This window comes from Hippocampus bargibanti, linkage group LG08 (genome assembly GCF_051943395.1).
Source record: "Hippocampus bargibanti isolate YZ-2025 linkage group LG08, ASM5194339v1, whole genome shotgun sequence".
In the NCBI taxonomy this organism is placed as follows: Eukaryota; Metazoa; Chordata; class Actinopteri; order Syngnathiformes; family Syngnathidae; genus Hippocampus; species Hippocampus bargibanti.
In genome coordinates, this window is record NC_142741.1 from 6,362,742 (window position 1) to 6,379,740 (window position 16,999).

General features: G+C 38.4%; 1 protein-coding gene across 3 annotated transcripts in view; it reads right to left on the reverse strand.

The window, feature by feature from the left end:
* The window catches only part of dnah7 (dynein, axonemal, heavy chain 7), an 82,052-nt gene extending 65,303 nt beyond the window's left edge, over nucleotides 1-16,749 (reverse strand). For 2 of the 3 annotated variants that reach the window (XM_089002650.1, XM_089002652.1), the window contains exons 1-17: nucleotides 16,330-16,749; nucleotides 16,126-16,252; nucleotides 15,911-15,971; nucleotides 14,531-14,711; nucleotides 14,391-14,463; nucleotides 11,703-11,828; nucleotides 11,514-11,633; nucleotides 9,269-9,452; nucleotides 9,007-9,192; nucleotides 7,987-8,256; nucleotides 7,208-7,335; nucleotides 6,207-6,285; nucleotides 5,886-6,110; nucleotides 4,607-4,753; nucleotides 2,793-2,972; nucleotides 2,578-2,718; nucleotides 247-617 (exon numbers count right to left, since the gene is read on the reverse strand). In XM_089002650.1, coding sequence (XP_088858776.1) covers nucleotides 247-617; nucleotides 2,578-2,718; nucleotides 2,793-2,972; nucleotides 4,607-4,753; nucleotides 5,886-6,110; nucleotides 6,207-6,285; nucleotides 7,208-7,335; nucleotides 7,987-8,256; nucleotides 9,007-9,192; nucleotides 9,269-9,452; nucleotides 11,514-11,633; nucleotides 11,703-11,828; nucleotides 14,391-14,463; nucleotides 14,531-14,711; nucleotides 15,911-15,971; nucleotides 16,126-16,252; nucleotides 16,330-16,405 — 2,675 coding nt within the window. In that variant the 5' untranslated portion in view covers nucleotides 16,406-16,749. Of the gene's footprint in view, nucleotides 1-246; nucleotides 618-2,577; nucleotides 2,719-2,792; nucleotides 2,973-4,606; nucleotides 4,754-5,885; nucleotides 6,111-6,206; nucleotides 6,286-7,207; nucleotides 7,336-7,986; nucleotides 8,257-9,006; nucleotides 9,193-9,268; nucleotides 9,453-11,513; nucleotides 11,634-11,702; nucleotides 11,829-14,390; nucleotides 14,464-14,530; nucleotides 14,712-15,910; nucleotides 15,972-16,125; nucleotides 16,253-16,329 lie in introns of those variants that run through there. The other variant, XM_089002651.1, reaches the window with a different exon arrangement.
* Between the last annotated feature and the right edge of the window lie 250 nt (nucleotides 16,750-16,999).

Here is a 16,999-nt window from a genome sequence, read left to right on the forward strand (position 1 = left end):
TAGTAGTAGTAGTAGTAGTAGTAGTAGTATTGTTGTTATTATTATTATTATTATTATTATTATTATTATTATTATTATTATTATTATTATTATTATTATTATTATTATTATTATTATTATTACTCTTACTGCTACTGTTACAACTTACTGTTATTGTTATTGTTATTGTTATTGTTATTACTTCAGACAATGCCACGTCAAAAAGCTAAGCAGAGCTGCATCGAGTGGCTCTTATGTGGGTCTTACCGTATCTCCACCTCGAAAGGCTTGATGAAGGGCGAGCCCTTCATGGTCTGCGTCTTCACGATGTGGTCATCCAGCAGCATCTGCACCTCGTCCACCGACGACAAGATGCTGGTTCCCGTTTCGCGATAGGGCAAAAGTTTGAAGGTGATGTCAGCCCACTCGCCGGTCATCTTCTCCAGGGCCTTCTCCAAGGAGTACTCCTTGCTGGCGGACTCGCTGACGCCTTCAAACTCGGGTAGGAACTCCTCCATTTTCAGGGACAGGAAGTGGGACATGTTGGCCGACTCTTCGTCGGTGGTGCTGAGAGGTTTGCCCGAGATTTCGCTCAGCGTTTCCCAGTGGCGTGGACGTAGGCCTGGATTACAGAGGACCTGACCAGAAAAGAACAGAAAAACTGTTGATTGACAACCAGACCAGGTTACACAATTTAGCAGATAATAAATTGAAAACAATTAAAGTGGGGATGCATGGTTTTTAACCATTATTGAAAAGCAGTTGCACCCTGGGTTAATTTATTTCATTTGTATGCAGCATAACGCCTAAGCGCAGCTTCACCGTGTTTATCAGAATCAGAAAACCTTTATTCGTCCCACAATGGGAACATTTGCAGTCCACAGCAGCAATTTGAAAGGGGATGGGGTGAGAGGGGGTGAAAAGATAGAAAACAAGTTATTGTGAGCATAGTAAAATAAAAATGTCAACTGTGTACTGTAAATGTGCAAAACCGTTTCATAAAAAACTGTACATAGTGTCAGTATCAAGAAAGGCATATTGATACAGTGAGACCTCAACTTACGAACTTAATTGGTTCCCACACAGAGTGTGTAAGGCGAAAAGTGTGTATCTCAAAAAAAAATCCCATAGGAAACCATTAAAATGGGAATAATCAGTTCCCGGGTTTCCATAAAATATACTTTTCAACTAAATAAGCCTTAAAACTACACACAACATACCTTATTCTATGTATAATAAATGTGTTATTGTATTGTAATGAAAGAAATACACTGCATTGTATCATAAAGTCACTTTATTTACATTTGTGATGGTCATTTATGGCTTGATGGTCAAAGGTCAAAGGGAATTGCTGTTTGGAAAGAGAGGCGCATTACATGATGACTGTAATTAAAGAAATAAACTGTGCTGTAAAATAAAGTTTTATTGACCTTTTTGATGGTCGTTGATGGCTTATGGAAGGAGAGTCACCTTCCATAAGGACTGTTGGTAACTTAACCTCTGGTGCTGTTCGGTCGTGTGCTTCCGCCGAAGATCACTCCGCCAGCCGTGATGGGTGTGTATTATGAAAATAGTGCTTATTATAAGGTTTAATTATCATAAATTTGACGTTTGTAAGACAAAAAGTTTGTAAGTTAAGGTGTTTGTAAGTTGAGGTCTCACTGTATATGTAGCTGTATTGCATCATATTTTGTAACTAGTTTTCAAATGTGAAGTGAAATGCGAAGAAAAATGACTGTTATTTCGGTATGCATGGTAGAATTTGAAATTTTGGTTCAGACATCATAGCACTTGACATGTTTGATTTGCTTTTGCGGGCCAAATAAAATGATGTGGTGGGCCAGATTTGGCCTCTGAGCCTTGAGTTTGACACCTGTGATGAAAATGATTATAATAATAATAATAATAATAATAATAATACATTTTATTTATATGCGCCTTTCAAAACTCTCAAGGTCACTTTCCAGTCACAGGACAAGCTTTTGGGTGAGTAGCGGCAGCCACACGCGCCAGTGTTCACTCAACCCGGAAGTAACTCAAACAGATAGAAAGCTAGCTAGCTAGCTAATAGATACAGTAATAATACGTTTCATTTATAAGCACCTTTCAAAACTCTCAAGGTCACTTTACAGTCACAGGATAAGCTTTTCTGTGGGTGAAAAGCAGCAGCCACACGCGCCAGCGTTCACTCCACCCGGAAGTAACTCAAATAGATAGAAAGCTAGCTAGCTAGCTAATAGATACAGTCATAATACATTTCATTTATAAGAACCTTTCAAAACTCTCAAGGACACTTTACAGTCACAGGATACAGTCGCTAATAGATAGCTACTTAAGCCAGCTAGATAGCTAAACGATAGCTAGCTAGATAGATAGCGATCTGGCTAGACAGCTAATAGATAGCTACTAGATAGCAAATAGATAGTAAGGTAGCTAGCTTGGTAGCTGAATATAGAATGATCGCTAGCTAGCTATCACGCTAGTTAGCTTGTAGCTAGCTAGCTATATTGCTAGCTAAAAAAAAAAAAAGTCAAGCCGGACCAGACCCTCAAATGAAAAGTCCCAAAAGTGGTATAAGACTTCCGGATGACCACTCACCTGCACCATGGGCACATCCTGCTTGAAGACCTCCACCTTCTCCTTCATCGTGGTGGCCAGACTCAGAGCGCTGGGCACTTCAGAAAAGCCTTTCTCCAGCTTATACAACGAACGCCAGTAGTTGCTCACGTCTCCTTCGATCTGAAAGATGAACCAAATAACAGAATTTCACAAAGGGCTCATTTCAAACGGCGTTTTGAACGACGGGACGCCACCTTGTCCGGGTTGACGCCGGATAGCGGCCCGTAGAGCCACTGCTCGTAATTGGTAAGGAAGTCATTGGAGGTTTCGTACAGGCGTAGGAACGGCGTTAGCTTGTCCTGAGTCTTTTTGCGAAGTGGGTATTGCGAGGAGGGCCAGTCATACGCTTCCTCTTCCAAGTTAAATTCGTTAATCTGTTGACAACAAGGGCATCAAAGTCATTTTTTGCCGTGGTGGGCCACATTGTAGTTAGTTTCCTCTCGGGGGGCCATTATGAATTTGGGGAAGCCATGAGAATGTTTCATCCTCTCCATATAGTGCATCTAGAGCGCACAACAAATTAATAAATAACTAGTTTTCAAATGTGATGTCAGGAAAAATGACTGTTATTGTGGTTTACTGGGTAGAATTTGATTTTCTTGTTCGGACATCATGACACTTGACATGCTTGATTTGCTTTTGCAGGCCAAATAAAATGATGCGGTAGGTCAGATATGGCCCATGTGCCTTGTGGGAATAGCCAGCTAGCTGAATAGAAAGAGAGCTAGCTAGCTCGTTCACTAGCTACCTCGTTTGCTAGTTAGCGTGATCGCTAGCTAGCTCGATCACTAGCTAGCTCGATCGCTAGCAAGCTATGTTGCTAGCAAGCTATATCACGAGCAAGCGATATTGCTAGCTAGCTCGATCACTGGATGTCTTGATCGCTAGCTAGATCGATTGCTAGCTAGGTCGATCGCTAACAAGCTACATTGCTAGCAAGCTATATCGCTAGCAAGCGATATTGCCATCTATCTCGATCGCTAGCTAGCGCGATTGCTAGCAAGCTATATGGCTATCTGACGATATTGCTAGCTAATTCGCTCACTAGCTAGCTTGATCGTTAGCTAGCTCAATCGCTAGCAAGCTATATCACTATCTAGCGATATCACTAGCGAGCTATATTGCTAGCTAGCTTGATCACTAGCTAGCGCGATCACTAGCAAGCTATAGTTCTATCTAGCGATATCACTAGCGAGTTCGATCGCTAGCTAGCTATATTGCTAGCTAGCGATATTGCTAACTAGCGATATTGCTAGCTAGCGTTATTGCTAGCTAGCTTGATCACTGGCTAGCTCATTCGCTAGCTAACTCATTTGCTAGCTAGCTCGTTAGCTTTGACACCTGTGGCTTACAAAATGACAGAAAAAATGTTGATTATCTCCACCATTTGCATTTTTGTGCTCTTTAGAAAAAGATGTTACTAAAAGCCATGCCCGGATTGGAAAGTAATGTCGTTTACTGATTGGTGTCAAAAATGTATGGTCCCAAAAATGTATGGTCATTGTTGAGACAAAGTCTTAATTTTTGAATTTTGAACAAAGATGACAACTGTAATTTTTTGGGGGGGCAGGGTGGGACAATTAGTATTTCATATCATAACCCACTTCAATATTTGGCATCATCATAATTCCTTTATGAACAAAGTGAGAAAATATCATAATTGAGTGAGTCTCTTCATCCATCCTGAGACATTTTTATTTCGTGGTGTGCCAGGATATTTTCCTTTGATGGAATGAAGGTGGGGAAAATATGCCACTCGAGCTCATTCTTGGGCCAACGCTGCTCTCTGTAGGCAGTGTGGCAAAACCGCACTGCGAATGCAGAAATGGGAATGAGTCGTAAAGCCCGTGGCAAGAAATTATGCCGTACTGGCAATTTCTCCCTCAGCAGACCTTCTGACCAATTAGATTGACCTCAAGGGTGTACATGGTACTTATGTTGAATTCATGTCGGCATTATGAGGTGCACCCAAGAGCCCACAGGCGCGCAAAATTAGGGGGGGGTTTACCCGTTCTATGGCGGCGTCCAGTTTGGAATTGAGAGCCTGGGCCTTTTTGAGGTACTTGCTGAGATCCTCCATCTCGCCAAAACTGGTGAACTCCTCCACTTGGACGCTATACGTCTCCAGTTCCTCCTCAAAAAGTTCGCGGAACAACTGCAATCATGAGACACAGATGCGTAAAAATATAAAATAAAAATTACTCGAGGGAAAACGTGTTGCCAAATTCACTTCCCATAATTGGTTAATTATTTAAAATTGAAGACACCAATGCGCAAAACAAAAGTGGGCCAAATGTGATTTTAGGCGCCCCCTTTTTTGGCCTTTAGCTTGAACGCTAGATAGCTGGATGGCTACCTAGCTTAATCGCTAGTTAGTTCAATCGCGAGCTAGCTCAATCGCTAGCTAAGTCGATCGCTAGCTAGCTAGATGAGCATGGAATATATCAAGTTTGATTAGCTTTTGCGGGCCGAATAAAATGATGTGGAGGACCGGATTTGGCCCCAGGGCCTCAGCTAGCATGATCACTAGCTAGCTCGAATGCTAGCAAGCTGGATGGCTAGCTAGCTCAATCGTTAGTTAACTCAATCACTAGCTTGCTCGGTCGCTCACTAGCTCGATCACTAGCTAGGTTGATCGCTAACTGGCTAGATAGATGAGCATGGACTATCTCAAATTTGCTTTGCTTTTGCGGGCCGAATAAAATGATGGGGAGGACCAGATTTGGCCCCGGGCCTCATTTTTAACATTTAATGTAATGAATTAGCCAGCTAGCTTAATCGTTAGCTAGCTCGGACGCTCGCTAGCTGCATGGCTAGCTAGCTCAATTGTTAGTTAGCTCAATCGCTAGCTAGCTCAGTCGCTTGCTAGATCGATCGCTTGCTAGCTCGATCGATAGCTAAGTAGATTGCTAGCTAGTTAGATAGACGACAATGGACTATCTCAACTTTAATTTGCTTTTGCGGGCCAAATAAAATGATGTGGAGGACCAGATTTGGCTCCCGGGCCTCAACTTTAACATTGTAATGTAAGGAATTAGCCAGCTAGCTTAATCGCTAGTTAACTCAATTGCTAGTTAGCTCAATCGCTAGCTAGCTCGGTCGCTTGCTAGATCGATCGCTTGCTAGCTCGATCACTAGCTAGGCCGATCGCTAGCTAGCTAGATAGATGAGCATGGAATATCTCAAGTTTGATTTGCTTTTGTGGGCCGAATAAAATGATGTGACGGACCAGATTTGGCCCCCGGACCTTGACTTGGTTTACACGGGAATAAAATGTTGGGCTCAACCTTGAGACTGTTCTGATATTGCGTGGTCTTCTCCGAGACGATCTGGTCGTGCTCCTCAAAGATGTTGGGCAGCTTCCTGAGCCACTGGATGGTCCTTCTGTTGAGCTCCATGTCAGCCGGCGACAGCGACACAAAGTCGATCAGGGAGCACAGCTGCATGTTGGAGTCGGCCAACCTTTTCTCAAGTTGAGGCAGTTCCGTAGTTTTCACTTTATTTACGAAGGTCTAGGGGTGGTGGGGGGGGGGGGGGGGGCATTTGGCGATATTAACACCCACATACTCCCAAAAAGAGGCCATCATGATTTGATTTGGTGTTTATACCTTCAACTCCATCAGTGAATGCGTGTCAGGCGGCGTGCTCAGCGCCTTCTCCGCGATCTTTTCAAATTCATCGCAAAGCCTACGGAATCAAGAAAACAGACTTGGTAAGAGAAAAATGGCCCTTAAAATAATAATAATAATAATAATAAAAAAAAGAAGAAGAAGAAGAAGAAAAAGAAAAAGAAGAAGAAGAAGAAGAAGAAGAAGAAGAAGTATTATTATTATTATTATTATTATTATTATTATTATTATTATTATTATTATTATTATTATTATTATTCAGGGCCACGGTGGTTGGCTGACTAGTTTTCCACACCCCCTTTGAGTGCAGACCTAAGAGAAAAATGTCCCTTAAAATAATAATAATAATAATAATAATAATAATAATAATAATAATAATAATAATAATAATAATAATAATAATAATAATAATAATAATAATAATAATAAGAGAAGAAGAGGAAGAAGAAGAAGAAGAAGAAGTATTATTATTATTATTATTATTATTATTATTATTATTATTATTATTATTATTATTATTTTTTTTTTTTAGATAAAACAATAGATCCAGCCATCCGTTGTTGATAGGGTGACATTATTTTGGTTGAGAGGAGGGATACACCCTGGAATGGGCCCCAGCCAAATTCAAGGCGAAAATTATGAAAATAAATAAATAAATGACTAAATTCATGCATGAATGAATGAATGAATGAATGAATGAATGAATGGGTGAGCGAATAAATAAATAGATAAATGTGCTGTATGTCATGCATATTAGCATATTTGACAATAAAAGGTGATAAATAAAAAGATAAATAAGGTGACTGAAAAGATAAATAAATAAATAAACGGGTGAGTGAAAAAATAAACACATAAATGAATAAATAAAAGACAAAAATTAAGTCGCTTTCATATCGGATTAATTTTTCACGTGCATTAACCACCGCGTCGAGCAGCAAACCGATCTCCCACTTTTGAATTTTTTTGCAAACCCGACATACGCCGTGTTGATGTCTTGATGGCCCTGGAGCATCCGTGAAACCAGTTTCTCCTGGAGTTCCATGGCGCGCTTCACCAAGGCCTGAATGAGCTTGTGGGACTGGACTTCAAACATGCCGAGATTCACCACCTAAACGCCAGAACAAAAGTCCTTTAAAGTTTACATTGAAAAAAAATCTGCTTGTTCACGTGTTCAGCATAATAATAATAATAGTAATAATCATATAATCATATAATAATAAGTCCCGGTTATATCGATATTTTTTCGGACTCCCTTGAATATCGATATAACGAGACTTTACTGTAATAATAATAATAATAACAATTGCAATAATAACAATTGCAATAATAACAATTGCAATAATAATAATAATAATAATAATAATAATAATAATAATAATAATAATAATAATAATAATAATAAATTTCATTGCCGCCTTTCAAAACTCTCAAGGTCACTTTACAGTCACAGGATCAGTTTTTCTGTGGGTGAGCAGCGGCAGCCACACGCGCCCGCGTTCACTGACCCCAGAAGTTACTCAAATAAATAGAAAGCTAGCCAGCTAGCTAATAGATAGCTAACAGATAGCTAGCTAGAAAGCTAGCGAGCTATATAGCTAATAGATATACAGATAGATAGCTTGCTAACCAGCTAGAAAGCAAGGTAGAGAGCTAGATAGCTCGCGAACGAGCCATCTAGCGAGCTGGCCAGCTAATAAATAGCAAATAGATAGCAAATAGCTAGCTAGCTCTTAATCCTTTTCATCCAAACGTCAAGTACCTTGCGTGAGGTGTACCGGATCTGGTCGATGAGTTGCTGGTAGTTGATGACCTCCGTCATGAGCTCCTGGAAGGTGTGCTCCTCCCCGAGGAATCGCTCCATGGTCTCCTCCGCCTCTTTGTTGATCAAGGCGCTGTATTTGTCGTATTCGTGGATGTACGCCACGGGCTTCACGTACTCTTGTTGGACGACCCTTCGAACCTCCTCCTCCTGCGTCTCGATGATTTCTGGTAGGATGATAGGTCTCAGGGTCTCCCCGGAGCTACTTGACTGGGAGAAGAACAGGTGGCAAGAAGGATATTCAAAGTCAATTAATTCCTTTGAGTTATTATTTTTTTGATTGATGAGCTATTGGGAATGACAGCAATCGTTATCACAGAGAATAAATAAAATAAATAAATAGATAAATAAATAGATGAAGAAATGAAAAAAAAAAACATATATAAAAATATATAAAAGAATACATAAAAGAATAAATAAAAGAATAAAAGAATTAAATAAATAGGTGAAGGAATGAGAAAAAAAAACAACAACTATATGAAAGAATAAATACAAGAATAAGTACAAGAAAACACAAAAGAATAAATAAAATAATAAAATAATAACATAAAAGAATAAATAGATGAAATAATGAGAAAAAACCAAAGTGCCCAAAATGCATTGTGTGTCGCTTTCTCGGTCAGGGGCGTTCCAGACGTGACGTCACATCTGGAATCGTCACCAACTCGAAAACAAGACTTCCGGAATATTCAGCGCGAGTCTTAAAACGTAAAATATAGCTATACGCGGTGGAATCTTTGTAAAATACGCTCAGTTGAAGTCATTTCAACTGATTTTACAAATTATGGACAAAACTTGTCCGGAGGCGTCGGTTGTCCTTTACGGTTTGTAACGCTGCATTGAATGTTTATGTCGTCCTAAAACTCAATATTCTGTGGGTCCTGCAATTGGAATGACAGTGACAAAAACCCTGGCACTGGAGTGGACACCAAAAAAATCTTTTACAACACCTTTACTTACCGCTACCCATTCTGCGTAGAGTTTGGTTTCCACGCGTGGCAGCATAGTGACGGACCTGAGCATGAACTCGAAGACATTAAGCAGAATGTCTTCAAAAGATTTCACGTTTGGCTCCAACGTGATCTCTCGATCTTCCAGGATCAGAAAAAGCACAAATCCCGAGTGGCCAAAGGTATCCTCCGAGTCCTGAAACAAAACAGACTATCAGGAACCGCGCCACGAGTGTGTCGCTAACTGCAGCAAAGCATATTGACGTCCTTACAGGATTGGGACAAATGAGCCTGGTGTAGTCACTCATGGAGTCCAAGACCAGGTTCTGCAGCTGGATGGACATGAGCGTGGCAGCGCAGTTAAAGAAAGTGTGCAGTTTGTCCATGTGGCTTTGAGGGGGGACCAGTTTGCGCCGATTGCCGTGGTAGTAAATGTTGTGCACTTCGGGAAGCCATCTACGTGGGAAAATGACAGCTCATGCTATGATTCAAATGCATTTGATTTCTGACGTGGACCAAAAAAAAAAAAACAAGAAGACATGGCCGCTTTTGAAAAAGTTGTACAAGGATGTTCAAATTTAATTGGAGGGAATGCTGAGGGAGAGACTTGAAGAAATGGAACTGCTTCATTTTGAAAATGGCTGCCAATTGGGGAATAAAAATGAGGAAGGATGAAGTAAATATGCAAAATCTCAATTCATTTAGAGCATGGTGTCCGAGTCATGGCCCAGGGGCCAAAACTGGCCCACCACATCCTTTTATTCGGCCCACAAAAGCAAATCAAACTTGTCATCTATCCGGCTAGCTAGCGACCGATCTAGCTAGCAACGAAGATAGATAGTGACCGAGCTAGCTAGCGATCGAGTTAGCTATTAAGATAGCAGGCAAATCCTTTACATCACAGGTGTCAAAGCAAAATCTAGCTAGCTAGCGATTGAGCTAGCTCGCGATCAAGCTAACTAGCGATAAAGCTAACTAGCGATCGAGCTAACTAGCAACCGAGCTAACTAGCATTCAAGCTAACTAGCATTCAAGATAACTAGCGATCGAGCTAACTAGCGACCTAGCTAGCTAGTGATCGAGCTAGCTTGCGACTGAGATAGCTAGCAACCGAGCTAGCTAGCAACTGAGCTATGTAGCGATCGAGTTAGCTAGCTCTTTTTCTATTCAGATAGCTGGCAAATACCGCACATCACAGGTGTGAAAGCAAAATCGAGCTAACCAGCGATCGAGCTAGCCAGCGATCGATCGAGCTAGCTAGCGATCGAGCTATTCAGATAGCTGGCAAATCACTTCCATCACAGGTGTCAAAGCAAAATCATTATTCTTGACTTCAGATTTGAAAACTAGTTCTTTATTAATTTGTTGTGCATTCTGTATGTAATATGTGGAGGGAATGAAACCTGAGCATTTGGCTTCCCCAAATTCGTAACGGCCGCCGAGAGGAAACCGGAACTACAATGTGACCCGCCCGCAGCAAAAAATGACTTTCATTTTTTTACCTTTGTAATGGTACCTCAGCTTACGAACTTAATTGGTTCACAGAAAGTGTGTGTAAGGCGAAAAGTTTGTCTTCCAAACATTTATTTTCCATAATAAACCATTCAAATGAGAATAATCCGTTCCCAGGTCCCCATAAAACTCAATTTTCTACAAAATAAGCCAACTACACAAAATCTACCTTATTTTATATAAAATAAATGTGCATTTGTGTTGTAATTAAAGAAATAAACTGTACTGTATAATAAAATCGTTATATTGACCTTTGTGATAGTTGTTGATGCAGTTGCCTCATGATGATATCCAAGAGAAGCTGCTGTGCTTTCTGTGAGATAATACCCTCACTCACACTGTCCCCTACTAGCTGCTTTTCATTCATCCAAAGCAACAGAAGTTTTTCAACCTCTTCTATTGCCTTAGACCGTTGCTTAGCCAACACAAAAAACACCCTTAACCACAGGTAGCAATGGTAGACTTAGCATACTGGGATGCTAAGTCACACAAACGCACACCTTGTTGGTGTTTTTTCGATGATTTCCTTCTTCTGCTCGACTGTAATTTTCTTTAGTGTCTTCTTCGACTTAACACGAGCCTGTGGTGGGGTCTTTTTCCGTCCCAAAAAAGCAAAAATATCCACTTCATAACAAACCACGGCTGCACTGAGTGAACTCAAAGAAAGTCGGTGTGGAAAAGTAGTCCGGCAGCCATGGTGGCGCTGTTCGGCCGTATGGTTTGGTGTTATTCCGCCGAAAATTAGCCATTGTGGCGCTCCGTGTCTTTCCGGAAAACTAGTTTGTATGCCAAGATTATATTCTCGCGAATTTAATGTTCGTAAGGCAAAAAAATTCGTTAGCTAAAGCGTTCGTAAGCCGAGGTATAAAATGTGCAATGGGTAAATAAAGAAGAACCGTATGAACGAATGGCGAAACAGAAGTTCCAGATTTTGCGGCATTCCTTCAGCATTCCCGTTCAATTGTGTTATCAATCGTTTTCACTCATTGCAATGATCTGGCTCACTTGTTCAGAAGGGTTGCTCGAACGTTACCGATCTGACCGTTGGAATTTTGCTGGAATGCCGATAACTCCATCGACTCGGTTCTGCTCCGGAGTTCAGCCGTATCGATCAAACGCAAATCCCTGCGGCGAAGAGTCACCAAAAGGTTGAGCATCAAGTCATCGTGAGTAACGTGTCCTGAGAAGGCAAACCTGTACGTGGTGTTCCACAGGTTAAGCACCTGCTGCATGGTAGGGTTGAAAGAGTGCAGCCAGTTGTTCATCCGCTTACGCGCCAACACAAAAGAGTCCTTCCACGCTTTGGGGATGCGCACCAACCTGTCATGAATGACGGATGGATTCAATCAATCGACCAATCAATAATAATAATAATAATAATAATACTAATAATAATAATAATACCGAGGCAGATAAATATAAAGTTAAATGTAAATAAATAAATACATAAAAAAATAAATAGACAAATACAATGTATAGTGTACATATAGTATAGTGTAAATACCAAACTAAATACCTAAATAAATAAAACAGACAAATAGATACATAAATATATAATAATAATAATAATAATAATAATAATAATAATAATAATGACAGACAAAGACAAATAAACACATAAATAAACAACCGGACAAATAGATACAAAAAAATAATCACAAATAAATAAACAAACAAATAAACAATAAACAAACAAATACATAAATGGATAAAAATGTCAAATAAATAAATACATAAATAAATAAATAAATAAATAAATAAATTGACAAATAGAATGTATAGTGTACATATAATATAGTGTAAATACCAAACTAAATACCTAAATAAATAAAACAGACAAATAGATACATAAATATATAATAATAATAATAATAATAATAATAATAATAATAATAATAATAATAATAATAATAATAATACATTACATTTTAAGCGCCTTTCAAAGCTCTCAAGGACACTTTACAGTCCCAGACAAGAATAGATACTATAATAAATAAAATACAATCACAAATAGAATGCAATAAATAAAATACAACTATAAATAGAAACAAGAGAGAGAGAGAGCTACACAGAAAATGCTATTTTAAATAGGTGGGTTTTGAAATGGGACTTGAAGGTGGGAAGAGAATAGATGTTCCGAATGTTGGGAGGAAGTGAGTTCCAGAGTTTGGGGGCAGAGCAGCTGAAGGCTCTGTCACCTATCGTGCTGAGACGGGCAAGGGGAACGAGAGGGAATAGAAATTTGAAGAAGGTCAGATAGAAATGGGGGGGCAAGGTTATGGATAGCTTTAAAGGACAACCGACGCCTCCGGACAAGTGGCGTCCATAATTTGTAAAATCACTTCAAATGACTTCTCCTGAGCGCACTTTACAAAGACTCAACGGCATATAGCTATATTTTACATTTTAAGACTCGAACTGAATATTCAGGAAGTCTTGCTTTCGAGTTGATGACCATGCCCTCAGTGACGTCACAGAGGGAACGCCCCTGACCGAGAAAACGACCCACAATGCATTTTGGGTACTTTTTTTCGTCTGAAAACAACGTGTTGATCACGAAATTAGAATGAAAACTACATAAATAACGCAATGGTGAATCGTTGTGTGTCGCAGCCAATTGCGGTAACTTGCATAAAGAAGGTGTAAGTTTACACAAATTCCCAGCGGCCAAATCAGCCCATTTCCAATGGAGCTTGGGCGCCATTTTGTGCATTTTCTGGGACGCTACATTGGAATCCAGAGGGCTCGAATTGATAGGGAAGGACTTCTTTAATCGATTGCAAACATTTATGCTTTCCTCTTCAGAACTATTTGAATCATATTCATAACTGGATGAGTAACAAGTAACAATCTGAACTCTCTCAAGCCATTGTTTTGATTCTGGAGCAAAGCAGTTTGTGAAGGAGTATCCTAGCGTGACATCACGAACAAGGGGGCGGGACTTTCTGAATTTCCCCAGTTTCTAGCTCATTTTGTGGCAGTTTTGGGACACTTTAAGTCACTTTTATTGGTGTTTTACATTTGACTAAAAATATCAGCCTGTGTTTTTTGGGTATTTTAGATTCTATAAAACGTTTTTCTGATGTCAGTTAGGAAACCAAAAAATGGTGTCGGTTGTCCTTTAAATGTATCAAGAAGAATTTTGAAGTTGATTCTATATTTGACCGAGAGCCAGTGGAGCACTTGGAGGACGGGGGGTGATGTGGTGAAAGGATGAGGTTCTGGTGATGATCCGGGCTGAAGAATTCTGGACATGTTGAAGTTTGTGGAGAAGTTTCTGAGGGACACCAAAGAGAAGTGAATTGCAATAGTCAATCCGGGAAGTGACAAGACTATGAACGAGGATAGCAGTGGTGTGAGGAGTGAGAGACGGGTGAAGACGATTGATATTGCCTAGGTCCTATCGTCTAGGTCAATCGTCTTCACCCGTCTCTTCCACGATTGATATTGCCTAGGTCCTAGGCAATATCAATCGTCTTCACCCGTCTCTCACTCCTCACACCACTGCTATCCTCGTTCATAGTCTTGTCACCTCCCGGTCTGCATACTTCCACCTAGGCCCTAGGTGGAAGTACGCAGACCGGGTTAAGTTATTTATATGGGAGTGGAAAGACAGTGTTCTGTCAAGAATGACACCGAGGCTTTTCACCTGATGGGAGGGAGAAACGGTCAAATTGTCAATAGTGACAGAGAAACAGTTAGCTTTGCTCAAGGTGGATTTGGTACCAACAAGGAGAATTTCAGTTTTTTCGCTGTTAGGTTTGAGGAAGTTATGGGTAAACCAGGATTTAATTTCAGAGAGGCGGAGTGAAAGGGAAGAAGGTGGAAGAGAGGTTCAATCAATCAATCACAAGCTCAAAACGGAAGATGAGATCAACGTACTCTTGTCTGTGAAGAGGAAGATCTTTCACAGAGTCCTCGTCTGCTTCCTCCGGATCAGCAAAGGTGTATTTCACTGAAAAAAGGAAAGATGGATGACGTGATGCGGTCTCGGGGATCCACGCGCGAAAATCAACACTTGCAGATTGCAGTCTTGATGCTAAGCAAGTAGTCCTCCCGGACTTCATCCAGTAGCAGGTTGAGCATTTGGTTCTGGCTCTTCAGGTGACCGGGGACCTTCCCTGTGATGTTCTTCACCCAAGAGTCTTGGAGAGGGGTGAGGTTCTCCAGGTTGATGCCGTTTTGAATGTAATGGTAATATTTCTAAAACACATCATGACAAGGTCAGCGCCTGGCAGGACGGTATGAGGAATATGGATTGGATTATTGCTCAAGTGTGGTTTGCGTGTGCGTATAGGCTGGATTTGTACACCATGGTATCCGTGTTTGTCAGTGATCAATAATAATAACAACAATAATAATAATAAGAAGAATAATGGAAAATAATTGTATAATGTAAAATATAATAATAATAATAATAATAATAATAATAATAATAATAATAATAATAATAATAATAATAATAATAATAATGTAGCAATGGTAATCATAATAATGTACTACTACTACTACTACTACGACTACTACTACTACTACTACTACTACTACTACTAATAATAATAATAATAATATTAATAATAATAATGTAATCATATTAATAATATAGTAGCAATAACAATATATGAAAACGTAATGTAATAATATGTATATATTATATAAATGTAATAATAATAATAATAATAATAATAATAATAATAATATAATAATAATAATAATAATAATAATAATAATAATAATAATGAGATTAACGTAGTAATGGTAATAATGATGATGATGATGATAAAGTAATCATATTAATATAGTAACAATAACGATATAAAATATAATAATATAATAATAATAATATCGCAACAATATATTAAAAAATAATGTAGTAATGATAATAATGATGAGAATAATAATAATGATAATAATAATGTAATGGTAATACGTATAATAATGATGATGATATGAAGTAATCATATTAATATAGTAACAATAACAATATATAAAAAAGAATGTAATAATAATAATAATAATAATTATTATTATTATTATTATTATTATTATTATTATTATTATTACATTCTTTTTTATAGTAGTAGCAATAACAATATATGAAATAACAATATATGAAAACGTAATGTAATAATATGATATAATATGTATATATTATATAAATGTAATAATAATAATAATAATAATAATAATAATGAGATTAATGTAGTAATGGTAATAATGATGATGATGATGATGATAATAAAGTAATCATATTAATATAGTAACATTAGTATAGTAATAATAATAATAATAATAATAATTATTATTATTATTATTATTATTTTTTTTTTATGTCGTGTAAGCCAGTTCTGATTTGCTGTCGACAAGTATGAAATATGAGATGATCCGAAATTTGGGTTCACCTTCTCAAAATCACTCTTGGGGGTGTCATCATCCTCTGCCGGCTGTTGCTGCGCCTGCTGACTAAAATAATAACAATAAAAATAATAATAATAATAATAATAATAATAGGGTTTAAAAAATCTGTTTGTCACCCACAAAATGGCGGGCGCTCACGACTAACTTGTGACAGAAATGATTTGTACAATGACTCATATTATTAATCCAAACAATTTACCAGATGTATTTCACCAGACTTTTCCGTAGGCTGCGGCGTTTCTTAATCGGGAGCATGCGATCGTGGTTTGACGATTTTTGCAGAGGATTCGAACATCTTGCTTCTCCAACCATAGTGTCGACACACACTACCACAAATAAAATAACAATTTAAAATTCAATAAAATTCCCATCTAGCGCCTTATATTGTAAACGGTGAACTCACTTTCTCCAGCTGTTGATGCGGGATCCTGTTTCAGGTTCAGCCATGGTGAAAAAGAAGGTCTCGATTCCATCCACATCTCTTTTTGGGAAAATCTTTGGAATGTCAAAATAGCACTTTATGTGCTAAGGCCAGCCTGCCGTAAAAACATATAGACAACTTCATAATTTCAATTTATGCCAGCAGCAACGTTTTTTTGTGGTCATTTTTATATTTTATTATATTTATTTGAACATTATGATCATCGCAGCAAAAAAAGGATTGTCAACATCAACAGACACATTTTTTTCAGACACTTTAAAGAAATATGCAATGTATTAATTACATTATTACAGCAAACTACAAGACTAATAAATATAAATCCAAAACCAATCCAACCAATCTGTCTTTGGTCTTCTATTCAATTTATGGCAGTGATGTAGCGTGTCAGTCACAACAATTAAATGGTCTGCCACTCACAACACACAGCATCATAATTTCAATATGTACACATTTTTTGTCACATTTTTGCTTGGATATGTGCTGTGAAAAACTTCTCCGGCCAGCTTTATGCCTTTTCTAAAAGTGTAAACACATAACAACGTGTAAAAACGTAAATCTTATGTGAATACAATGTAATGTGAAATGACCAACACGTGACGAATCTGCTTGTTTTAAAATCAAGATGTATTTT